Raw genomic sequence first — 26,801 nt, 5'->3', positions numbered from 1 at the left:
AATGTAGCAGGAGCTCAAATAGTTTGCAGATGCATCTACTGTAACCTCCTGTGGAAATTCAATCCAGTGAGTATATACTTTTCCTTAGCCTGTAAACTGTACTTAAATAGCTTGACTCCCACCTTAACTTTCAGCACAGAAGAAAACATTCTAGCATCTTCAGACACTCCTCCAATGTAGAGTTTTTTGGTAAAAACAGGAGCATGGTCATTTTCATCCTGCACTTCAATAAACACCTTGGCTGTGTTACCTTTAAAAAAAAAAAGAAGAAATACATGTGGGTCTTTTGAGAATAAATTTTAAATGGCTCATGCTCTACCATTAAAGAATAGATCAACCAAAACAAATACACTGATAAAACTGTAAAAACAAACAAACCCCCCTAGGTAAGATAATTGCACAATTAGGTTTTTTATGTTATTCTTGCATGTTAAAAAGGTAAATTTTTAATGGCCAGATCCTCCTCTTACTCAAACTAAGTTAACTGAAAGTAGGGAGTAAGAGAAGCACAATTGGGACATAAATCAGGGCCATTACACACATTTTAAAAAGATACAGGTATGTATTTTACATTATTTTAAACATCAGTATTTTATCACTACTTATGATATACTCTTGGAGGCTTGGAGCTGAAATTTGCTCCCTTATCAATATTCACATTGTCCCTTTAATAGTGATAAAATATACATTACACAGTAGTTGTATTTTAAAGGAATAATAAACACATTTGTTGAGGTTTAGCAAAAATATATTATGTACACTAGTAGTCAAGCCGTAATTATAAATAGCAACTGTTTTTCTAATTTGCACACAACTTTCTTTTAAAATTTTAATTATTAGTAACTAATTAAATACTTATTACTGAATTCTGATGTCGGACCAGCAAACCAGCACAAGGAGTATGTGCAACAGTGCTGGCAGGAGCATTTTCTATATAAGGAATTCAGCCAGCTCATAGCAGCATTCTACATTGCAGGCCAATGCAATATACTGTGGGGTGCTCTTTATACATTCTCTGATATACCTGCTTGCTGACATACAGCATATACAGCTGATGGACTTGCTCCTGCAAGTTGCTAAGAATTCTCAATGCCTATTTCATTTATTGTGTTAGGTGAGTGAGTGCACAAGTGCATACTTGTGTATCAAGGATGTAGTCCACCTGGCTGCTTACATGGTGAACAGGATCCCTATGCTCCCTTCTGGCACATCTGAGGGCAAGATTAACCCTTAAATTATGTTTTTTCAAACTAATCTCAGTTACCGCAATGAACAATAATGACCACAAATAATTTCCTTTCTTCACAAGAAAAACAAAAATCCTCTGGCAAAATGTACCATCCCATCTGGAGCAAAGATTAATTTGTGCAGTGATCTACACAAATGTAATTTTGTCTCTTTCCATACTCCAGAAAGGAATCACTGTTGAAAATGCTGATAGCCAGTTTGTTGAGAAAGACTGCATTTTCCATTGACAAATCACTTCATTTCAAGTTGGTTCTCCTACTTGGTAGTAATCAGTGGTTATTTTGAGTGTTGTGCAACATGCTTACTTCATAGCAGTTGCCATTGTGTTTAAACCAGATTGACAAGGCATATTGAAAAGAGTGCAGTAGTGTGTCTTTAATAGATAATAGACCACTTCCTGCTTTGGCAAAGACATCGGAGACATTTTTAACCGAAGGCCTATTAGAAAACATGACGACTTCATAAAAACAACTGAAGTCAAAGAAAAATGTTCTAAGTACAGTAGATTTAAAATGTGTGAGGGAATGGCATTCCAGCAACAGAATTATCAGTTATTCCCTTTCCACATTGATCCGTACAGATAAAAATGAACAAGCTGTAGGTGCTGTCATTCCATGGGAAAATTGTTTCATAACAAGCTATCACCCTTCTATGTATAAAAAAAGGAGCTATACTTTGACAGGTAACTTTGTTGTATGTAGGAACAGTGTCTAAATAGAGAAGGTGGGTGAGGTAATATATTTTACCTGGCCAACTTCTGTTGGTGAGAGAGACAATAAAAGACATTACATCACTCACCTTGTCTCTCTAATATCCTGGGACCAACATGGCTACAACAGCACTGCATACAACAATGGATGGTATCTGATCTAAATCTACATTTTATTAGACTGTTTCCTGTTTTGACTATTGCATTATTTATTACAACAAATTACAAATGAAGGGCCAATATCAGCCTTCTATAAAGGATAAAAATATACCTCTGGTTACACTGACAGCATACTTGGTTTTTAGTATTACCCACTGTAGTTTACTCAGAAACTGCAGCCCTGTCAAGAATAATGAGATTCTCAGGCAGTGTCTTCATTGCAGTTCCCCCTCAGGGAAGGAAGATTTAAGCAAGATTACAGGTAATGTGTGTAAGGGACCTTGACCTACTGAGCATGAACAGTTAAATCAATGGCTGGCATTGGTAGACTACTGCTGTAGGGAAAATTCTAATTGTGTCAAGCTCATTGCTAGTAATACTAAAAGAAAAGGAGTACTTGTGGCACCTTAGAGACTAACAAATTTATTAGAGCATAAGCTTTCTGAGCTGTAGCTCACGAAAGCTTATGCTCTAATAAATTTGTTAGTCTCTAAGGTGCCACAAGTACTCCTTTTCTTTTTGCAAATACAGACTAACACGGCTGCTACTCTGAAACCTGCTAGTAATACTGCAGCACTGTAACCTATATGAGTTATTTGTAATGCAAATGAACAATCTTTTCCCTAATGCTTGCCATTGACATACATATAAACCAAACCATGATTGGGAAAGGTTTGGTCTGTATTTTGCTAGAAAACTTTTTTTTTTAGTTCTCTGCACAGCATGAATGTTGATGTATTCAACATCAGTAAAGTGTTCTGAAAACTTCCTATAAAGGTCACTATATAAAAGCAAAGTGCTATTATTAGTGTGTCTACCAATTCCAGCTATTTAGAACCCTAACATTCTTCAATAATTAAATATTATTTACATATGTACTGTTACTGCAGCTTAACGCTTCACTCACATTTAATTTCACTAACACCTTCATTTCAGCTCATTGCCTCATTTTTTGCACAGCTTATATTTCATTGGCTCTGACAGACTTAGGAAAACTCAGCATCTGTGAATTGCTTATTATTTAACTCTTCCTTTTTATCAGCTTTCAATCTGCAGCTGAGTGTAACAAAAGGACTACCAACCAAACTACACACATTCCTTTGTCCTACAATAGAGAAAGGCTAAAGCAGCACACATTAAAATTCTTCATCAGTAGTATTCACTGCACACAGATCTATACTGTGGCTGTTCAGCAATAGCCTGCACTGGAGGTGAGAATTCATGGACTCTTATTATGAGAATGCATGGTGTGCATTTTCCTCCTGCAGCACCTCAACTGTGTGTATGTGTGCACGTGGAAGGTGTGGGGGGAGAGGCTGGTGTAAAGGGAGGTGGGGCCATGGCCCCACCATAGCCCTTCCCTCTATGCTTAGTCTAATTACAGCCTCAGATACTTCCTGTCCTCAGAAAGCACAAAGAATGTGATTGTGTCTGATGTTTGCATAGGGACATAAGGCAGGGGGAAGGCACTTTGTTGCCTCTCCGCTCTTGCACACCAGTGAAGAACCAAGTATTGTCTGGTCCATAGTATAATATGTACTACAATATAATACACAAACTAGAATATACTCTTGTAGTTAAAATGCTTATTAAGGTACAATATTTACTGACCTCTTTTGAAAGCAAATGTTTCATGCTCCACTAGGTGTAATGCCTCAGTAATAACTTTATTCTTAATGATTCTAGGTTTGGAATCCACTTTTCCATATAATTAAAACTGAAGTGCTTACTCTGAATGAGATAACACATGAATAGAGTCTAACTACTTATTTATTTCATAGGAAGGGGAAATTGAGACAGAAGGTTTTAAAGGGAGACCTGGATAATCTGTGTCAGTTAGACAAAAGGATCTGTGGAGGGCTATACTTGAGTACTGTTAAGTAGCAGTGTGGAATTTGAAGGATAGCTATTAACCACTGTTAAAGGACCATTTTCTCCTCCTGTACGAGCAGGATTTTATAATTGTACCATGAGAATTAATGTATGATTTGATTTCATCCTGCCAGCCACCCTTTTTGAATAGCAGAAAGGAATGAGCCTCTGGGACTATGGGATTCTGTTTCCCATATGCATTACAGATTGGGCCCTTTTAGTTCTTTGTTTTAAGGTTTAGTTAGTAAGAGACAGGATCCTGTATTGTGTCTATGTTAATTAGATTAGAGGAATGCTGAAGGCCCAAGCCACAGTATGAAATGTTTTGATTATAAGATTTAGCAAGGCTTAATTTACAATGTCTTTTGCTCAATATAAAACACTGCTGTCTGTATACTTTTGAAGGTCTCTGTAAAAGACTATTTGTGTGAATGAGCAGTGCGTGCAACAGGAAAAGAAAAGTTGTGAAGGCCGTTGTTGGAGCCAGATGGTCAAGGGAGGAGGAGTGAAGAAATGAAGAAATTTAACAGACTTATCGATGCCAGAAAACCATCAATGCGCATCCAAGACTGAGGGAAGGCAGATTGACAACCCTGAGGTGGAGACTGGCACCCCTAAAGAGAAGACAATTGATGAAATCAAAAGGACAGGATGGCCCTCTCAGAGGTGCTTTGGAATGTTAACATCAGAAGATAACACCAATTAAGGAGTAACCAGTCACAGACTAACACTGAATCCACAGACTTCAAGGGAGAAAAAAGACTATAAGAACAGGGTGCTTTGCCATGGGACTTTGGGTTCGTCTTGCCACTACTCCAGGAGCATCAGATTGCGACCAACAGAGCCCGGCTCCCCTCTGTGACCAATCTGGCTGGTGACTAGATTGATCCAGACTCTGGACTGGTAAGTATAAACATCGACTGGTGGGACTGTGTGCATGGTGTGTGTGTGTGACTGAAAAGCATATGCTAACTGCTGTAGTCTCAATAAATGCAGCGTTTTGCCTTCTCCCCTATAAAAGATCTTGTGTGCTTTATATAGTATAATAGCCCATCTCCTGAATGGTGAGGAATGCAGCTTCCCAGCCCGAGTTCTGTGTTTACCTTCAGAAAACTGTTTGGGAAAATGGAGGGATACTGCCCTGGATCAAAGGACTTAATAAGCATGTCAGTTAAGGGAGGGAAACATTGTCTCTGGACAAAACAGCATGAAGTTGCCACACTGATCAAGGGAAAATCAAAAAAGGAAATTGTTTTCAACTGATAGTTTCTTGTCTTCAAGGCAACTAATCTAAGAGGAACCTACCTATCTGGGCTTTGGCTAAGTATTCAAAGGAGATACGTTATGCAACCAGTTTCTTTTAATCTGAGTTTCTTTCTATTTTTAATAATCTCATTTTAAAGAAAAATAGTGGAATGTGAGGTTTTCACACAGATTGTCCCAAAAGACATCAAGGTCCTTCAGCCTCTCAGGTGACAATAGGAGCTTCTGGAACCTAACCTAGTCTTAAATATAGGAACAAAGATGTCCTCTCTCAGTGAGGTGTACTGCAAAAAGCTGTTGCACAAAATTGGAGGAGACAAAGGACTGAGGAAGAGATAATTTTCTGGGAGGGCAAACAACATATAACTGTGACTGTTCATGCAAAATGAAAGCAGTGGCTCGTAATTCATTTTCAATTCAAAAGTGCCAAATATAAGACACAATTCATATAACATTGGCTCAGATAAAGCAATCTCAGTATCAAGCTTATGTACCAGATCTTCAGCCCCATTCCATTCCTTGGAGTTGCTCGAAAAGGATCTAGAAAGCTGTTCTAAGGGATAACTGGAAATTCCCTTGATGTAGGTGAATCACTGGATGGCATAAATTTGGCATAACCATTTCTAATTAAGAAGTTTCCTCCTCCCCCACAATGTGTGTAGTAGAATGGCCAGTCACAGCATGCTAAAGTGCAGTGATTCTTCCTGGGAGGCAAGTAAAAGCTTGATGGAGGCTGGTTCGGTCACCAAACAGCTCAAAGAGGATGATTTGGAGCCATATTACCTCCCTCCTCCCTTACCTGCACAGATTTCTAAATTCTCAATTAACCTGGAGCAGTCTTAGGTATCTATGTACTGTCATTTTATTGTTTGAAAAAGCAAGTACTTCTTTTCAATATAGAAAGTCCTTTGATTATAGTCTCTCCAAAACAAGGAAAAGCTAAACTCTGCTAGAGTACATTTATTTATAATATGTGTTTTGTCAAAAACCCCATCAAACTGGAAATATATAATGCAAGAGAAAAGAATTACAGTTGTCCACACTTCTCCTTTCCCACTGCGAAATGTGACAGTTTAGAAGGGCATGATTAATGCTTCTAGTTTATGGAATAAAGAAGCTCTGCAGAAAGACATGTAGATGTTGGTAAAAATGTATGGTAAAAGGTAGTTGTCATTAGGCACAACCATGCACACCTAAAAGTGAGACATCATGATATGTCAGATACATATTTTTTCCCTTTAAATACATTACAATGGAATGGAGGGATTAAACAGAATTTTTAAAATATGTTTAAAAGTCTGAATGGCTGTCTTTGGATGATAGTATCTCAGAATACCCCCAAAAGGCCCATATGAAAAGATTATATTAACTCCATAAAATTTCCCTGACTTTTGATGGGAATATCCACCCATTTGCGCTCTCTTTTTGAGTCTGTTTTCTGACATTTTCATGATTTCTTTGGCCCCCTAGTGACCAACATGCTTCCAGTAAACTCTGATTTACCCTGCTGATCCACATTAAAATGCTTATCTAAATGTTGTAAATGTGTTTGCTCGATAGTAATACTGCAGCATCTTGATTGACAAGGAAAATGAATTTGAACTAAAGTGATGTTGAAGTGTTTACCTAGCATTGTAGTATTAGGAGGATGTTATTAAGTTATGACTTGTGCATTACAAGGTCCTTTTTACATCATACTTTTACTAGTAATTATATTATGTTTGTCTTTTACAATACACTATGTCCCTCACACAGCAGTAATTCCAACACTGGAAGTCTAGAATTTGGTTAAGAATATGTGCTCATCTCTGAAGTGAATAACAGCAGGCTCTTCTTTTTAATCAAACTGAATGAGAATTATAATTAGACAGGCATCAATAATAATTTGCTTTACTGTGATTTTAATGATCTTCTAAAAAGACTTTCTGCTTTGGCAAGTTAAATAAATATCTACAACTGAGCTCAATCTTTGTATTAACAGATTTGGCAACCCCAAATAAAAATCAACAGAGCATATTCCCAGGGCATTTTGAGGCAAATTGCTATGGGCTAGAATCACACAGGGACTCGGGTACCTAACTGCCTCTTTAGACACCTGTCACTGATCTGTTGAGGTCCCCCTGTTGATCACCCACCACACTGCTGGGAGGGACCCAGCTTCTGAATTACACATGAACTTGCTGGAGGTGGGCACAGTTTAGGCACTGTTCCTGGCTTTGGACCTTGAGGCACATGCTCAGATATAGACTCATATTTGACACTCCCTTGGCAATGGGGACCCTCAATCCAATTGCGTAGGCCTTGTAACTAGTTCCATCTTCCCCAACCCTTCCCAGCAGCTCTTGCACATTCCCAAGAATCCCACCAGAAGCGTGAGCCTTCTGGCTTACAGGGGCATGTGATAGTGAAAGCCAACTTTGCACAGAATTCTAAAACTCTTTATTCTTTACTTAATAGCATGAGAAACACAGACTCTATACAAAATAAAGGCACCTATATGCACTTCATGGCCTCAGGCTCCTCGCCAATCTAGAGAATTTTTTGGGCTTGGGCACAAATTGCTGAATACCTTAAAGATCTTTCCCCTGCAGCTTATGACTTCTCTTTCAAAACATGGAGCCTTTCCAGCTCAGCTAGTTTTCTCTGACCTCGGATGGTCCACAATTAAGCAGGAGTCCCGCCTAAGAAAGTATGTCTGTCTCTTCCCCTCTCCCACCCCAAGCTTTCTTGTTCCTGTTTCAGTGAGTCTCTCAAGTTTAGCTGTCCCCCTACCAGCACCAACTGCTGGTGTTTTTTCACTCTCCACTTTTACTTGAATAGTCATTGGGCTAGAAAAAGTGAGACTCACTTGATAGCCTGGTGGCTAGGGCATTCACCTGTGCTGGGAAGTGGAAGCAATGTTCTGAGAGAGAGAGAGAGAGAGAGAGAGAGAGAAGAAGACCAGGAAAAACTAAAGCCTATTATTAACATGAAAACACTGGTTAGCATACTATCAGTCTGGTTTCTGCATAGTACTCATCATTTTAGTACCGGAGGACATTGGCATAGTATTGCTTTTTGAAGTGATAAGAACTTCTAAAATATGTTAGAATACATTCTGTATAAGACCAACATACAGCTAAAAATAACTTAGGTAGTTGTCAACATCTGACAAAACAGGAGCAATGAGATATCAAACATAACGTTTAATGAGGATGAAACTTCCACTAGGCATTGTCCGCCAACTGTAACACCGCTGTCCATGAAGGTTTTATTTTTAAACCATCTGTTTGCATCCATGACCATTTTAAGATAGATAGACACCAGAACAGCCTGCCTTAAGGCTACCTCCGCTGAAACAGCCACAGAGGACTGTTAAACTTGGGCACCACATGTACAGTAGTGATAGCTCAAGATAAGATAAAGAATGACAACTATTGTCAGGAGCTGTACAGTAAGCAGATCGTCAGCATGACTCGAGGGGTCATGTGAACTGAGTTGGAAAAAAAACAATCCTAATGTCAAATGCTAGAAACTGTGAATACTGGAAGAAATTAGACTAATCCCTCAGTCTACCTTTGTATTCTATGGAATTCACAATGTCCTTGTAATCCATAGCATTAAATGCTATCATAAGGTGAAGCCATAAGTTCTGGCTCTGTTGTTAGAAGATCGATTAATCACATATTGGGGAAGAGACATACATACAAATACTTTGATTTTTAAAACTGGGACAGTTTAATTTGGAGATATATCACCCCTCTCTCCTTCATTCTCTCAATTTTTCTTTGGTCTTCCATCCTTACACAACAATCTCTTTTTTATTCCCCTCTCTAGTTTTCCATACATGCCTCTTCTTTCTGAATCTCATCATCATCTTTTTCGGTCCCTGTCTCATTTTAGCTGGTTGCTCTGACTGCTTCTCTCTCTAATATCAGGTCTCTTGATATTGAGATATTGCCAGCAACTTTTAAATGTTCATATTCAAAAGAGGTAAACGTTTCTAAGTTTACCCCTTCTTCTACGAGTGCTTTCGACTCAGGAAATAGCTAAATGTACTATTGTATGCCTTTAACTCATTGGTTCTCAATTTTTTTTTTTTGGACAGGGGTTCCCCATCTTGTGATGGATTTATAGACTGTCATCCTCAAGTTGAGGCACATTCCCTCATATATAGTTTTTGCATCGTTGCCATTACTTCTGTCTTTCTCCCTAACGATAAGGGAGAATTCACAGGACTCCATAAGGAAGCTATTAATTGTTCTTATTTATTTGTACTGCAGTGGCCTGAGTCATGAATCAGGGTTCCACTATGCTAAACATTGTACAAACACATAATAAAAAGACCCTGCCCAAAGAGATTACAATCTAAGTAAATTAAAACTTCAAATCATCCATGATTCAACATCTCAATCTGCTGACTCCTCAGCCTAGCATCTCTAAGTTTTCAAATTCACTATCATCTGACACTATAATGACTTCTAATTTGAAATGTGCAATATCATGTCATTGGACTCTTATAGTTATAGGAGTTACAGCAATTGAACTGAACCCAAGAGAAGAATTTTACATTAATTAACATAATATTTTTACAATAACTCAATTTAACTCACTGTTTATAATGTTATCTTACTCCAAAGCAATACATCATTTTCTATTTTCTTTCCTCATTAGTTTATTGCAGGTTTTTGTTTGTTTGAAGATTATTAGGACATCAATTTGTGCCACTCACTCTATGGGCAAATTTTAGTAATGTTTCCATGTTTAGTTATGTTTACATTTTAATTTTTGTCTAATGATATGATGTAAATTCACACTCTTGTTGTGTCTAGTTCAATCAACAACTAGATTACCACACAGTTGAGAACTCAGTATTTTACTTTTGAATTTTTCAAAATCCAGTATCATTTAGTGGCAGAACAGTTCATCAATTTAGTGTTATCTAACTCCAGGATGGTTCATTCTTCCTGTGACATTCTGGCTTCAGAGTGGCTCCTCAATTCACTGTCACCAAACTCCAAAATGGTTCATCAATTTTGTGGTATCTAACAAGGGAACTTGCATCAATTAAGCATCATCTAAAATCTGAATGGTACATTAATTCCATGTCACAGAATGGTTCATTCAAAGTCACCTATCTCCAAAGTGGTTCATCATTTCAGTGTCATCTAGTTCCACAGTGGTTCATCAATTCAATGCCCTGGAACTCTAGAGTAGATATAATCTAATTAAAACTCATCAAGAACGAACACGATGACCAGAAAATAGAAAGATATACAACAGGTAAGTATAGAAATCAAATTTAGACGTCAAGGACTCTCCATTACAGGGAAGTATGTAACTTATTGGTGCATGATTACCTTGATATTTTTAGTATGTACTGCAAGTATCTATCCACTACATTATTTATCTATCCAGCACTTTCCATTACAATTACCTATCCATCAAGAATGGAATGCAACAACTATATCATATGGTATGTATAATAAATTTTTTACACACATTTTCTCTCTCTCTAACACGTGTATGCACACGTACATACTCGTAGTGGTCTTTATTTTAAAAAGAACCTATTGTCCCATACATTTATTATCTGTGACCTTTCTACAAAGGATTTTGGGTGATGGCATCCCTACCCTCTTCTTTATTTGTTTTTATGGCTAACCTGGTCAAAATACTAGAAAATATACCACAGAGAACAATATTGCATTTGTCAGAGGACGGACTACATAATCTAATTGGCATTTTCATTTATCATTTCTAAACTTCTGTGACATTATATAACACTTTCTCTATAGAATACCATGGTAAATAGTGCACAAGAGTGTCAGTTACTGAATTTTTACTGTGTATGCTACATTAGGGTCTATATTATACCTAATTAAAGGACATGTTGCCTATATGTTACCTTTGCAAAAAAGGACAGACTCTCGTGAAAGATAACTATGCAAGTGAAGATTTCTCTACCAAAAATGAGGACTGATTCTTAAACTGAAGCAGATGTCCAAGTAAATATAACATAGGTAGAAGTGCTAGTGCTCCAGGGACACACTGTATCCCCTGGGGAAAAACTCATCTTTAAATTACAGAGGAAACAGAAGAAAGGAAGACAAGGATCATAAAAATCCTTCAGCAAATGACAACATGGACTTAGGTATGTGTACATTACAGGTCATTCTTAATGGAACCAAGGGGACCTCAAGTGTAGAGACTGGTAAAGTTGAGAATGGTTCTGAGTCAGTGTGATAGGGTTTTGGAATGTTGCAAAAAGTAAAACCACGGGTAGAGTAACATTACTGCTGCATCACTTGCTAGCTGCAGAGCTGGATTGTGAGAAACTATGTAAAGCTCTCTGTTAATATGACTTCATGCAATCCAGCCTCATGATATCACTTGTACAGAATGGAGTTTGGGGAAAAACACAAATGCAATACATAGATGTGCAGGAACAATGTCAGCTCAGTAAGTTAGTTAACCCACAAATTAGCCAATATTTTAAACAAAGATTACAAAGAAACTATGGCCTAAAGTATATACTGCAATTGTTATCCTGTGAGTACTACAAGGGAAATGGGTGAGAAGTGACAAAGGAATTTCGGAAAAGAAAACAAACATCAGAGGTGAAAATCCTGGCTCCAGTTAAGTCAGTGGGAATTCACAAAAGCCAGAATTGTACCCCAAGTAGTAATGTATTCCTAGAGTGGTGAAAAATAATTACTACTTGAAATTCAGCTGTGTATATTTTAGCTAAGATGAAGGGGGAAATACTCTTGAAAAAAATGTTGCGTATTGTTTAGATATACCAATACAATACGGAACATATGTCAAACATGGTGACAATGGGTTAGATACTGGGGTTTGATCTTCTTCAGTCAATCAGTGGTGCAGGTACAAATATAACTTTAAGACCCAGGAAGAAAGGTAGTTTTGGGCATTGAATCAGTATTTTTATGTAAAATGTTCAGTGCACAAGGTAGGGACTCTGCCCATTCATAATCACCTCTGGGGGAAGCTTCTTATTCCTTCTATCTACTCTTATGGCCCTAATCATTGTAGTATCTGAGCACTGCACAATCATTAGTGGATTTTCTCCTCCCAACACCCTGTAAGTTAGGGAAGTATTATCCTCATTTTATAGATGGGAACCTGAGGCACAAGATTAAGTAATTTAAGTGACATTAGACCATCCTTTCTATACAAGATTGTTACAAGATTTTTAAAAATATGTATTTATTTTGCTTAGTTGTAATGGAATTAGTTTCTATTAGATTTATTACTTCTGCCCTAAGTTAATGTATTGTTGCATGGCCATGCTAATATTCAAAGCTAATGGCACCTAAAATTTCCCATATATATATATCTCAGGTTTAACAGTTTAAATAGACTGTGTGATACTTTCACTGTTGCGTAATATTTTATTGAGATTCAGTATGATGATATATGATGAAATCATTCATCACAGATTAATTAAGCACAATGGACTCAATCTGCTTCAATATTTCTCCCTTCTGGGGTTTCTTTTTTTCAATAATCAGAAGTAGAAAAAAAATCATGCCCTATTCTAGCTGTGTTAATCATTTCCCAGATGGATGGACACTGTAGTGTTTAATTACTTTTCACTGTATGCCAGCCCTGTTTTGTCTGCATGACCCTTTGGAAATGCCATGCTACAAATTGAAGCTTAGTTCAGCAGCCTTAAAAAAGTTATTACCCTATTTAGTACACTGCTGCAAACTTCACTTTGAGTTTAACTTTCACTCTGTTTTTTGATGAGAGGCTGTGATATCTGCACTGCCCTACTACATCTTGAAGAACAGAGCTTTTTTAGGTCAGAATCCAAGATCATGGAAGTGCAGACCAGTTCACCAAAGGGTTAGTTGAACATCACATTTTGAATTTGCATACTATTCTCCTATATTATCCACAGCCAAAGAACAATCATGTTAGCAGGAGAAACAACATTATTAAATATATTAAACTATAAAGGCTTGAAAAAAAATCACACAGTTCCTTAATATAATGGGGGGATGGAGGGGGCGGGGAAGAGAAAATTCAAGTTACTTGAAGGAACTCAGAGCTTTTCAGGCTCATTTTAAAATTTCACAATTCCCAGGAAAAGTCACCAGTACAGTGTTGATTGAGTCTGAAAGACTTTGGGTTTAGAAAACGTATTGCAATGCAGAAACTATTTGGTGGCAAAAATATTCCTGGATTTTCCTGTTGAGTCTGAGATAAGTTTGATAAGGGGAGCTCCTTCAATATAAACAGAAATTGTTACAAGTAATTATCAAATTGTCTCTGTACTTCATTTGGAAATCTACAGCAGTGTTTCTGAATATTTGGGAGAACAATTTAAAGCAGAGGTGCAACAAGGAGGGGGAACCCAACCCCCTATAACCAGAGACAGCAGAGGCTGAAGCAGTAGCTAGAAACCCAGCAGTGTGCTGGGGACAGGCATGGCCCTGTCCCTGAGATCCTGAGTCTGGCTGCAGCTGTTCAGGGGCCTACCAGTCCCCACACCATCCAAGCAACCAAGGCCTGAGATGCTCAGCACCAGGAATCATGGCCCTGGGGCTTCCCTTCTCTTCCCCAGTGGCATAGGGAGCCAACCTTGCCCCCAACTCAGCCTCCCCCAAGGGAAAGGGAGCCCCAGCATTGATCGTTGGAGCTGGGTGGCTCAAGTCCTGGTAGTCACCTGCCTCCTTCTTTAGCTCCACCAGGCAAGAGCCAATCACTTGGGCTCATTACCACTCCCAATGGCATGTATTTTCTTCTACTGTCAATATAATTTGATATTGTTTAAAATGTATATACAAAATTGTTAACAAATCTATACTTATAGGATGATTATTTAAGGAAGAAGAGGCTTCCATGATAATCAATATGTGCTTCACTTTCAAATTCTTCCCCTAAGGCTTTCCTAGTGGCTATACACTGGAATCTCTCGATATGAAAATGACTTGAAATACAAAAACTTTGGAATGGGGGAAAAAGATCTATTTCATAGGCTTCAAATAAATCTTCTATTCTTGTTTCTCCCTCAGAAAGGCTCCGCACTGCAACAATTCTACATTCAGGGACTGACTTGGCTTCTTCCAGAATCAGTCACTACTGCTCGCAGCATAAGCCAGAGAGGGTGCTGGAGATTGATGCAACATGTATTAGTGCTCAGAAGTGAAGGACTAAGCCTGTGAGACCACTATTTACTAAAAAAAGGAGTACTTGTGGCATCTTAGAGACTAACAAATTTATTTGAGCATAAGCTTTCGTGAGCTACAGCAACAAGTACTCTTTTCTTTTTGCGGAAACAGACTAACATGGCTGCTACTCTGAAACACTATTTACTAGTTATTTTTGTTGAATCCTTTGTATCTTCTGTTTTAGCATCCATAAAGCTAATTTTCTGGTACACACTGTATCAATTAATATTTGTAAAGGCTTTCCTAGTAGCTATAAACTGTAATTTTCATATGTTACATGACACTGCTAAATGTAGAATCATTCATTTCTGTTGAGCTAACTAGCAACAGCCCTACGATAGAATGCATTTTGATTCAAACGCTTATTACATAAATTCCAAGTTGATCTGAGTGCAATAAAATCAGGTTAAAGGTGTTTTACACAGTAGGGATTTCTTATGCTAAATTATTACATACACGTTGGAATACAACTCAGTTTAAATATAAAACAGTTTTATCTCTTTTTATAGGATTCCTTGAAATCTATGCTGAACCTATGCCCTTTTCCACCCACTTCCATGTTTTGGTGGGGTTTTTTTGTGGGGGGTGGAAATAATCAAACATTTTTTAAAAAAAGCAACAGCATTATAACCTGCAGTGAGTGGTACCAAAAGCCTCAGACCCAAGTGTCATAAGTTACTTACTGATTGTTTTCAGAGTGGTAGCTGTGTTAGTCTGTATCAGCAAAAAGAACTAGGAGTACTTGTGGCACCTTAGAGAGTAACAAATTTATTTGGGCATCAGCTTTTGTGGGCTAAAACCCACTTCATCAGATGCATGGAGTGGAAAATACAGTAGGAAGGTTGCCATCTCTGTCCACATATATATTCAAGGGACACCATCATAGTACCTAATCACATCAGCCACACCATCAGGGACTCATTCACATTCACATCTACCAGTATGATATATGCCATCATGTGCCAGCAATGCCCCTCTGCCATGTACATTGGCCAAACCAGACAGTCTCTATGCAAAAGAATAAATGGACACAAATCAGATGTTAAGAATTAAACATTCAAAACCCAGATGGAGAACACTTCAACCTCCCTGGACACTCAATTACAGACCTAAAAGTGGCAATTCTTCAACAAAAAGACTTCAAAAACAGACTCCAATGAGAAACTGCAGAACTGGAATTAATTTGCAAACTGGACACCATCAAATTAGGACTGAGTAAAGTATGGCAGTGGATGGGTCATTACACAAATTAAAAACTGTTTCCCCATGCTAATTTTTCCCCCTACTGTTACTCACACCTTCTTGTCAACTGTTTGAAATGGGCCATCCTGATTACCACTATAAAAGTGATTTTTCCTTCTGGTAATAATAGCCCACTGTAATTGATTTGTCTCAGAGTTGGTAAGGCAATCTCCATCTTTTCACATTCTCTGAAATATATATATACACACACACACACACACACACACACATTCAGAGAACATGAAAAGATGAAGGTTGCCTTATATAGTATATAGATATATATCTATACTATATACATCTTCCTACTTATTTTTTACTACATGAATATGATGAAGTGGGTTTTAGCCCTCAAAAGCTTATGTCCAAATAAATTTGTTAGTCTCTAAGGTGCCACAAGTACTCCTCGTTCTTTTTACTGATTGTGGTATTTTAGGGGTCCTCATTCAACATCACAGCAACTTTCTTGCATAAGATATGGGTAACTGTACATGAGTGTTATTTGCAACAATGTTAACTGTAAATAGAAACATGCTTGGTCTGATTAATATTAGGCACAGTTTCTGGCAGAAGAGCTGTAGTATCTTTTATTGGACCATCTTCTGTTGGTGGGAGGTAGAAGCTTTCAAGCTTGCACAGAGCTCTTTTCCCAGTCTGGGAAACTAGTGTCACTGCAAAACACAAGATTTAAACAGATTGTTTAGCTTAAGTGGCTAACACCTATTTCAATTGACCATTCAAGGTCAAGTGACCCATTGACACCCCTTCAGTCACGGGGAGAAAAGAAAGGACAACAGGGAAGCATCTTGGGAAGGGGTTGTTAGTGGATTACAGATTGTGTTAACAAGCCATAAAACCAGTGTCTCTATTAAATCCATGATTTTTAGTGTCTAGCAAAGTTATGAATTTAATCTCCCAGGCTCATCTTTTGAAGATGTTATGCTGGTTTCCTTTGAGGATGAAGACTGATTGGTCAGACAGAGTAATTGCTTTGTGAAAAGTGTTCACCTACAGATGATGTCATGTTTTTATCTTTTACTGGAGTGTAGTGATTATCTGGTTTCACACACATAGTTACTAGTGGGACATTTAGTACACTGGATGAGGTACACCACATCTTGTGATAGGCATGTGTAGGCCCATGGATCTTGAAAGGTATGTTGTGGGGGGTGCTGATCACTATAGCAGAGGAGACATGTCTGCTGGTTTAGCATCTGTTGTTCTGGCAGGGTCTGGTGCTGCTTTGAGTTGGTGTGTCCTGATCTGTGGGGAGCTTGCTTCTGATGATGAGCTTTGAGTTAGTTTCCCAGAACTGAAGACGAGCTCTGTAAAAGCTCGAAAGCTTGTCTCTCTCACCAACAGAAATCGGTCAATAAAAGATATTACCTCACCCACCTTGTCTCATCAATTTATTCTTATTTACAAGGTTATTACCCAATGGAATATCCTTTGTTATTTTCACAAGGCCTTTTAAAATGGTGATCCCTTACGGTCTGGCCCACGATTACAGCCCTTTAGATAGGCAAAGATTTACATATTCTTCTACATTGAAATGTGTTTGATGTCTGTAATTTCAATTTTATAATATGAATACAAAGTTGAACAAATTAAAATATGTTTACTTAAAACACAAAACAATGTACAATCATTTCAGTAAGTCTGATCACATCTTGAGGATAACCTATAACACTTGCCAACTTTTTTTTTTTTTTTTTTTTTTTTAAGGCCAGCACTTTTGTGTAGAAAATACTACCTGTCATGATTTTTCAGATCAAGTGTCAATTTTGATCCTAAAAAGATGGAAGGCTAGATTTCCCCTCTGCATTATGGCTAGTGTGAACTGAATCACTGGCTTACCTAGCTATAGGAAGATCTTCCTAGTGTAGAAGCATGATAGTGCTTCCGATGTCACCATCCTTCCTGTAGTTTGGGCAGGGGGCATGGCTGGGGAAAAGGGAGGTGCCCCATACCTTGCCGATTCCCACCTACCATAACAGACCTTGGTGTTCTAAACTGTGCTAAGGGGTAGCCAGGTGCAGAGCAGTCACAGGATCAAGGGATCACAATGGATTTTTAAGGCCAGCTCTAAGCCAAGAGGAAAGTCCAGAAATAAAAATCACAGAATAACTGTTATATTGGTATAACATAAACACATCCACAGCGGACCATGCCCTGGAGCCAAGGTTCACTTCAGAAATGACAGCAGAACATATTACACAGTGAAACTTGCCTATTATGAGTAACTAGGGAACTGAAATAAATCAGTTCCTTCCGGTAAGTAGTCTTCTAACAAAGCAGTCGCAGGACTGCTCTCACTGAGCTGATTCCCTGTAGCCCTGCACCTTGCATAGTTATTTACTTCAGCACAAAATGGATGTAAACTGTTTTCATTTTGATTTAGTAGCATTGTAACTCAACTTTGCATTCACTTTGTATCAATTTAAATGACTATGCAAGGTGTCAGGCAATGGAGAATCAGGCCCAATATCTTTGAGGACACTTCAAATATACTTTGGATGATCTCTTAAGACAGGAAACGGTCTAGTACTGGCATAGTTTGCACATTTTTCATTGTACATATGAATGTGTGTGTGCAAGGGCATAAATATCTGTGCCACATTAAACTACAAGTATTACTTGGTATGTTTGTCCCTTTAAATCATTACTTTGACATGTTCAGAAAGTAGCATGAAAAGAAAAAAAGAAAAGGAGTACTTGTGGCACCTTAGAGACTAACAAATTTATTTGAGCATAAGCTTTCGTGAGCTACAGAGAACATCCCAAATATTTGCAAAGGTTTTTCTCAGCCATAAAGAAAAACAGATCCTGTACATAGCATACATCCCCTGCCTCCTCATAATAATGGAAAGTCCAGCAAACTATTCTATTGTTTTTGCCCATTAAGTTTAGTTAATTGTGATGAAGTAAGAAGAATGTGACAAGTTAAACTATCATAAGCTTTAATCATTTAAATGTATCAGTTAACACAACTTCTCTTATGCAATTTTATTATGAGCATTTAGAAGTTCCTAGCAAAGTTCTTATTTTTCAGAACTATATTTCTTAAAACCCTACCAAAATAAAGAGTATACTGTAAAGGTGTTCTCAGTGTACAGAATAGGTGCTTTAAAAAAAAAAAAGACCATGAAATTTGCTAATTGATTATTGGATGTTGCTTACCAGTTATATTTAGCATTTCCAGTAAGACATTTCGTTTTGGATAGATTATGATTCATATTTTTGGAGTAAAATAATATTATTGGTGTTAATTTTTTTTACCTGATCGATATTAAAAAATTGGCCCCACTTTGAAGTTTCACCTAGAGATAAGTTTATAAGTTGCATCAGAGAACTTTAGAACCCACCAATCTCCTCTGCAAACAAGTATCAGCTCTGCAGAAACTGGTGAGTTGTGTGTATTTGGGTTGTATATTTTATCTGAAAAAAATATTCTTAAACTTTGCTTCAGTGAGGTTTTGATGGGTTTTATGTTTCAATTAAAAGGAGAAACTGAATTAATATTCAGTATAATTACAACTCTTGGAGGCCTGTTTTCCTATGGATAATGAAAGTAACAAATGTATATCATGGATATAATTAGTAATTAGGCAGTATTATCTCTTTCATGGATCCCATTCCTAGGAACAGACACTACTAGGGAGGCTTTAATGCATATTTTATGATTTACTTGTTATCACTATCTACATACATAGTGAAAATAGAACAACACAAAATTATTATACAACTGGTTAGAGTGAATGGTTATCAATACCCTGCAAGATGAAGTTACACAGTAACATTATTTATTCTCAAAATGTAGTTTTATTAAATTAAATATGTTTATATTTTTGAAAATACATGAAATACAACTTACTTTTGGAAGGAACACGTAGATTGGATCGAACCACTTGTAGTGAGTCTGCTTGTACCCAAAGTTCATAGCTTTTCACACTTTCATAGTCAAGAGGCTTTTTAATGAAGATAACACCAGTTCTGTTATTAATGTCAAACACATCTGGAATCCAGCAAAAAAACAAACAAACAAACAAAGTAACTTTCTAAAACCTGTAGATACTAATAGGATGTTTCCTCAAAATCTTTAAGGTTACGTGTTTCCATTCTTGTAAAGACATTATTCATTCCTGCCTCCTAATACACGGGGTTGAGGGATCGAAGCCTTCACCACCCTAAGGCCTCCATAGTCCATCTCCCCAGCTGCATTCTTTATTGTTATCATGAAAGGGGCAAACTGCTGATGTGGGTACTGGAATTTGGTTCTGGAACAACAAACTTCAGGGCAAGCTGAAAAAACTATCTGGATATATAAACAATTCCCACAGCTGGGAGAAGGTTAACGCCAGTCTACAGTATATTAAAACAAATCAGACTTCTCTGTAAGTAGTTCAGTATTGGTACCACCAATTCAACCTACAGCTCTGTTGATAGCAATCACTTGCAGACTTGACATTCATAGTTGTCACTCTAGAAGACCCAGGGCACAGTAAGGAAATAGAAAAGGTCTTAACATGTGCATTTAAGTAAGCATGTAATTTTTGTTTGTAGATCATTGGCAAGTCAGAAGAAGAGAAGTGGATTCAGCTATGGCAAGAGAATAGTCCACAAGTGGTAGATTAGCTGCTGGGCCAACGGGGCCCGTCCCCAGGGGCCATGGCCAATTAGAGGGCCTCGGAAAAATGGGTGCCCATGCAGCGCTCCTGTTGAAGAGCAACGGCGTCAAGTCATGGGGGCTTGCTGCACTCCGTCCGCCTCGAGCTCCTGCTGGGGAGTGGGCAAAGCTTCCATGAGCTGACCCCGCTTCCTTGCGGGAGTGCCAGGTGAGGGGAGCCGGGGGGGGGGGGCGGGAATGCAAGCTTCCACGTCCCAACTCCATTTCCTCGGCAGGCGCGCGGGGGGAGGGAGTGCAGGCAGAAGTGGTGGGTAGGGACTCTCACTTGCTCTGGCCCAGGGCCCTACAAACCCCTAATCCGCCTTTGCCCACAACAAAGAGTGAAGCTGTCATCTGGCTAATCTGAAAGAAACTGGAACTGACTCAAGTTATGGCAAATCTTTTTTGCAAGCTTCTCTACTGCAACCAAGTAACACAAGTCTAATATTTCATTACATGAAAATATATCCTAGTTGAGTTCATCAAGTGTGTTCATTTTTCAGCAGTGGGGTGCTGGGTGATATGGAATGCTGGGTAATAAGGCAGGGATATGTTATCCCTGACAGAGAGGTTTTATCAGTGTGCAAGAAGAGGGCTGAACTTCACCAGGGGCAAATAAATCTCCCATCATCACTTCCATCCCAACCAGGATCATGACATGACTACAATATTACACTATATATATACTTTCATCCCAGCCATGAGATAGGTCAGAAGCAGTTCTATTTGAACACTGCAGTTGGGGTTCTGCACCATTTTATTGGCAGAACTGGCCAGAAGATAGTTCTGAGGACCAGCTGCTCGATGTGGCAGACCTCAAGATTACCTGTCAGAAAATCCACTGTATGTGAATACGTGAGGGTCACTAACATTAAATCCCATTCAATGTCTTACATCTGCTCCCAGGAGAGGAAGCACAGTATGAAGTCACAACCAGGTCACCTGTGGCAGAATGACCAACAGTGAGACATACTGCCAGGTTGAATAGGGGTGCCAGAGAGCAGTTTAGAGAGACAAGGTAATATAAAAATATTACCCCACCCATCTTGTCTCTCTAATATCCTGTGATGGCCACAACTACACTGCATACAGCAGGAACCAGTTTGGTAGACTAGCCATTTTCATGGACAACCAAAAGACAGTAGTATTGCAACTGGATTTTGTTGTGAATTTAGGATCATCAATGAACTTACACTATTCCTTCCTGTACTTCTGTTCAGCCACAAGCCCATTCACCTAGGGGGATAATGCCTTGAAAATACTGCATTGAGATTTTTCAAGTGAGATTTCTTCATGAAGGGGGATATTATGTGGGTCTATGATATTTTTCAAGTGTTCATGATATGACATATGATAATCAATATAAATCACATTGCAGGGGTAGTGAGCATCCCAATTATACAAAGGATAGATTTAGGCTGATTCCATTTAAAGCACACTCAAAAGCACATTATATATATATTTTAATGACACAACTGAAGAATCTAATATCAATTGACATGTATATAACACAATGGAGAACCAAACAAACAACTTCCTACATTTTAGCTAGAGTACCTACTCTTACTGAGCTATGGAAAATATCTCTTACATTTTAAGGAGCAAACTCTGCTTCCTTTCCCTCAGCCATAAGGGGCATCAAATTCAGTTCTGCTGCATAGGCAAGGTGCAGCAGGTTTATGAAAGCAGGGTAATGGCAGCAGGAGCTGGTACTTGGGCTTGGCTTGGGTGAGGCAGGATTTAGCACTAGCTGTTTTATTTATATATACACACCACTTCCTGAAATTGTTTACGTTTAATGAATGTACCATACAGCATAATCTGCAACTTTATCGAGATACTCTTACTTACCATCTTCGTTTCCTGAAACAATTGAATATACAATAGTCCGATTCAAGGCAGCAGCAGTTACGACAGCAATCGGAGTTCCTTTGGGTGCACCTTCACTCACTGGCGGGGGTCTGCAGAATCGGATTCACACATTTATTCTCTATATTAGCATTTCTCCCCAACTATTAGGTTGCCACAGCAGGATGAGGACCTGATTAACATGGCAGAGTGTAATCCTTGCAGCAATATTGACTGTCTACTGGAAATTAAGATAGCTAAGATATGAAATATGACAATGTGGGGATAACACACATCCTCAAGGTATAAGAAAGAGAAAAATAGGGGATGAAGATAACAGGAGCTAAGAATACTCACCACCTGGAAGAAATCAACCAATAGTTATCACCAAAAAAGGCACTTTATAGAGACATGCTCTGCTAAATGAAAATGACATCTGCTAGAAATGCATGTGGCGAAAGATTCCTACATTAGTAACTTTATAAAAACCAAGATGCTTTTCAGAAAATCCACTGCTTCCTGCATTTAGACCTCAATTCAGCAAAGCATTTAAGCATGCACATAAGCTCATGAGTAACACTAGTGAAGTCAGTGGAAAAGGTCACACAATTAAAGTTATACATGTGAAAACTATCTCCGCTTCCACATCCACAAATTCATAGATTCCAAGGCAAGAAAGGACCATTGTGATCACATAATCTGACCTCCTGTATAACACAGGCCATAGAACGTCCTCAAAATAATTACTAGAGCAATTATTTTAGAAAAATATCCTATCTTGATTTAAAAATTGTCAATGATAGAGAGACCACAAGATCCCTTAATAAGTTATTCCAATGGTTAATTACTTTCACAGTTAAAATTTTAGACTTTATTTCCAGTCTGAATTTGTCTAGTTTCAACTTCCAGACATTGGATTGTGTTATACCTTTCTCTGCTAGATAGAAGAGCTCATAACTAAATATATGTTCCTCACATAGATACTTATATAGTATGATCAAGTAACCACTTAACCTTCTCTTTGTTAGATTAAATGAGATACATCTATTTATCTTATCACTATAAGGCATGATTTCTAATTCTTTAATCATTCTTGTGGCTCTTCTCTGAACCCTCTCCAATTTATCAACATCCTTCTTGAACCGAGGGCACCAGATCTGGACATAGTATTCCATCAGCAGTCAGACCACTGCCAAATACAGAGCTAAAATAACCTCTCTACTCCTACTCAAGATTCCCATGTTTACGCATCCCAGTATCAAATTACCTCTTTTGGCCACAATGTCACATTTGAGCCTATATTTAGCTGACTATTCACCTCTGCCCCCCCAAATCTCTCTCAGAGTCTCTGCTTCCCAGGATAGAGTCCACCATCCTATAAGTATGACCTACATTCGTTGTTCATAGGCATATACATTTATATTTATCCATATTAAAACACATATTGTTTGCTTGCACCCAGTTTACTAGGTGATCTTGATCACTCTGAATAAATGATCTGTGCTCTTCATTATCGACTACACCCCTAATTTGCTTGACATGTGCTAACTTTATTGGTGATCATTTTATGTTTTCTTTCCAGTCACTGACAAAAATGTTAAATAGCATAGGGGAAGAATCGATCCTTGTGGGAACCCATTGGAAATACCCCCACTTCATGATGATTCCCTGTTTACGGTTACATTTTGAGACCTATCAGTTAGCCAGTTGAGAATAAAGGAGAAGCGTACACTTTAAACATCTCTCTGGGCATTCATCTGTATGTAAGTTTAATTATTCTTTTGCTTTGTAAATGATATTCCACCAACAGGCACCTGTCCTTGTTTTTATGGCCTTGAAACACTTAGTATCTCATATCTAGACAGCTCATTTTACTATATGTAATTAACTAGCTGCCTCCTGATACACATTAAATAAAATTCCACCCTCAGACACCTCCCTGTCCAAATTTTAGGACAGTTAGTACATTATCTCTATAAAGAGTGTCATGAGTGATACTTTTATGAAAAACAACATGACTATATCATCTACAGCAGAACCCTCCTCACCCAATCACATGAATTACAGGAACATTTTGAGAACAACTGATAAGTGCCACAGAGCTTCCTTCCCCAATAAAAGTAAAGGAGGAAGTAGTACGGAGCTATCCTTCACTTTTAACTACGGAATCAGTGCTAATATAATTTAAACAGCTTCCTTTCAACAAATTTAGTGAGATATTGGAAGTAAACTCAACAGCAACTTTCAGCAAAAGATGAGGTAATATTCACTCTGAATATGAGCAAATAAAGTGTCAGTGTCACAAGCCCAGGCCTTGGGACATGTGCCTCAATTTCCCCTTTTGGCTATATAAATTAGTCCTGGGTCAGACTTTACCTTCCATAACTCCTTTTTCATTATTTTTTTGTTACCAACAGACTTCATTCATTAATAACCAATACAGAGATAGTCCCAGGCTTCAGCTTCCTCCTCACCAGAGCTGTGTTCTTCTTCTAGTGTCCTCTCATCAGTAAATCACCAGCAACCCCTCCTGCCTCACAGATTTAGCTGCTCCACCCCATCCACACTAGGGTTCAGTCTTCTGTTCTGCTACCAGAGGTTCTCAAACTAGGGGTTGTAGGGTGGTTACATGGGGCTTGCAAGCTGTCAGCTCTGTGAGGCTGAGAGCCCCAAGCCCCCATTAAATTAAATTAAAATTAAATTAAATTAAATTAAATTAAATACTCTTCATTTTCCTACTCCCTTCCTAGGCCTACAGCTTGAGCCTGGCTCCTATCTAGCCTAGAAGACAACACTAGCTCTCTTCCTGTACCTTACTGACAGGAGATCCCCACTATTTCCCTTCTGCAGGGACCCTGACAGTTCTTTTGGGTTTTTTACTGTCAATTTCAAGCCCTCATTCAGGGCTTATTCCACATCCTGTAGTTTCCTCCAACTACCACAAGGCTTCTCTAGAGACTTCTTCCCCCACCCTGTGGTAACTTATTTTTTATACTGTTCTAGCTGTTTTTTTTTCAACTCAGCTGTTCCATTTCTAATTAGCTAAAGCAGGCAACCTGGAGCACCTGATTGCCCCCAGGTATTCCCCACAGTGTCATCATGGGTCATTTGGGCCCTGATCTTTCCTGAAGGGCCACTGGCCACAGGACAGGCAGCAGTAGATTTTTTCATCCACAAGTTTTGATATTTGGATCTTTAATAAAAATATTTTCCTTTCTAGTCTCACACTTTTTATTATACTCATGTGATATAGACAAATAAAATTTGAACTTGGCTATTTAAAGTTAGGCACAAATAAAAATGGACATTCAGTAGCATTTCACTGGGATCCGTAATGCTCAGCACCTCTGAAAATTAGGACACCTTTATTTAGAAGCCTAACTTTAGGGACCAAGGTTTGAAAATTCTGGCTGTGGTCTACAATTACTACAACACTAATTTCAGATGATATTTTTTCAAAAATTCTCCTCTGTTTTCAGAATCATCTTAGAAGTTTTAGCCCACACCATGTTTTCTATTCTCTATAATTTTCTATTCTATAGAAGCATTGAAAATTGCATTCTTTAATTGCATCCCTGTTTGCAACCTTAAATACTGAAACCTGACAACTATAACAATTATATATTGGGATGCCAATAATTTGACCTTGGATTCTGACTTACGGTATGCATTTTTCATATAAAATGGGATGTTAGCCACAATTACAAAGACACATACACACAGAACATGGTTCCAGTCCTTCTACAGGAAGTGTGCTATCCACTATAGAAATTAAAGTCATTATAACTATCTGCTTTACTAAACCACTAAAACTAGATCTGCATAATTATTATGAATGTACATTTTTAGATTGGTCTTAGTGATATGGAAAAAGACAATCAAACCAATTTTGATTCAGTTTAAAATTCAGTTTATTTATTGTGTTCATCAATGTAGGTTAGTGATGAAATTAAAACCTATTTTGTGTTACATTAGACTCCTTGGCACCCCTCTTTCTTCAAAATGCACACAATTGAAAACTGTGAAAAATACAAGATTTCTTATCTAAAAAACCTTCACTTGGTCCCAACTGGGTTTTAGTACTTTAACCACCACCCCCACCCCACCCACCTCCCAAGAAACAACAACAGAGACACAATCCTGTAACTTCCATTCTGACATTGCTGAATTCAATGGATTGACAAATCAATACCAATTAGGAAGCTGCTTTTGTTTTCAATATGAGAGAATTTGAAGGAAGTGGAGATAGAACTATGGGAATTCACGTACTTTGTAACCTTCCAGTAATTGCACCTCATTGATTTCATTTCCCTGATTTAACTAAGGCAATCAGGTGCAAAGAGCAATACATCAGTTCAATTAGAACATACAGTGGGTTCCTTAAGAACCTTCTGCAGAACTACAGATAAGTAAATTGGTAAAGGACAGAAGAACTCGGACGAAAAAATACTGTTCTTTGCCCTGTACTTCAGCTATAATACCCCGTCTTTAGAGATAAATACATTATTTTCCATTTTTAAGACTAAAATGTACAGTAGAAGCATTGTTTTCACTTGGGAAATAAATTCAGTGTGAAATTAATTTGGCAGTAGGAAGAGGCATCTTTATTCACTAGTTT

The 26,801-nt window shown here is 38.1% G+C and overlaps 1 protein-coding gene across 4 annotated transcripts in view; it reads right to left on the bottom strand.

Moving 5' to 3' along the window:
* The window catches only part of PCDH15 (protocadherin related 15), an 811,839-nt gene that overhangs the window by 114,151 nt on the left and 670,887 nt on the right, over positions 1-26,801 (bottom strand). For all 4 annotated transcript variants that reach the window (XM_043518631.1, XM_043518633.1, XM_038411063.2 and 1 more), the window contains 3 exons: positions 22,187-22,296; positions 19,544-19,684; positions 123-250 (listed from right to left, as the gene is read on the bottom strand). In XM_043518631.1, coding sequence (XP_043374566.1) covers positions 123-250; positions 19,544-19,684; positions 22,187-22,296 — 379 coding nt within the window. The remainder of the gene's footprint in view (positions 1-122; positions 251-19,543; positions 19,685-22,186; positions 22,297-26,801) is intronic.

The sequence above is a fragment of the Dermochelys coriacea genome, chromosome 7 (genome assembly GCF_009764565.3).
Source record: "Dermochelys coriacea isolate rDerCor1 chromosome 7, rDerCor1.pri.v4, whole genome shotgun sequence".
Lineage (NCBI taxonomy): Eukaryota > Metazoa > Chordata > Testudines > Dermochelyidae > Dermochelys > Dermochelys coriacea.
Note: the sequence above shows the minus strand (reverse complement) of the source record. Positions and strands in the feature narration are given on the sequence as shown.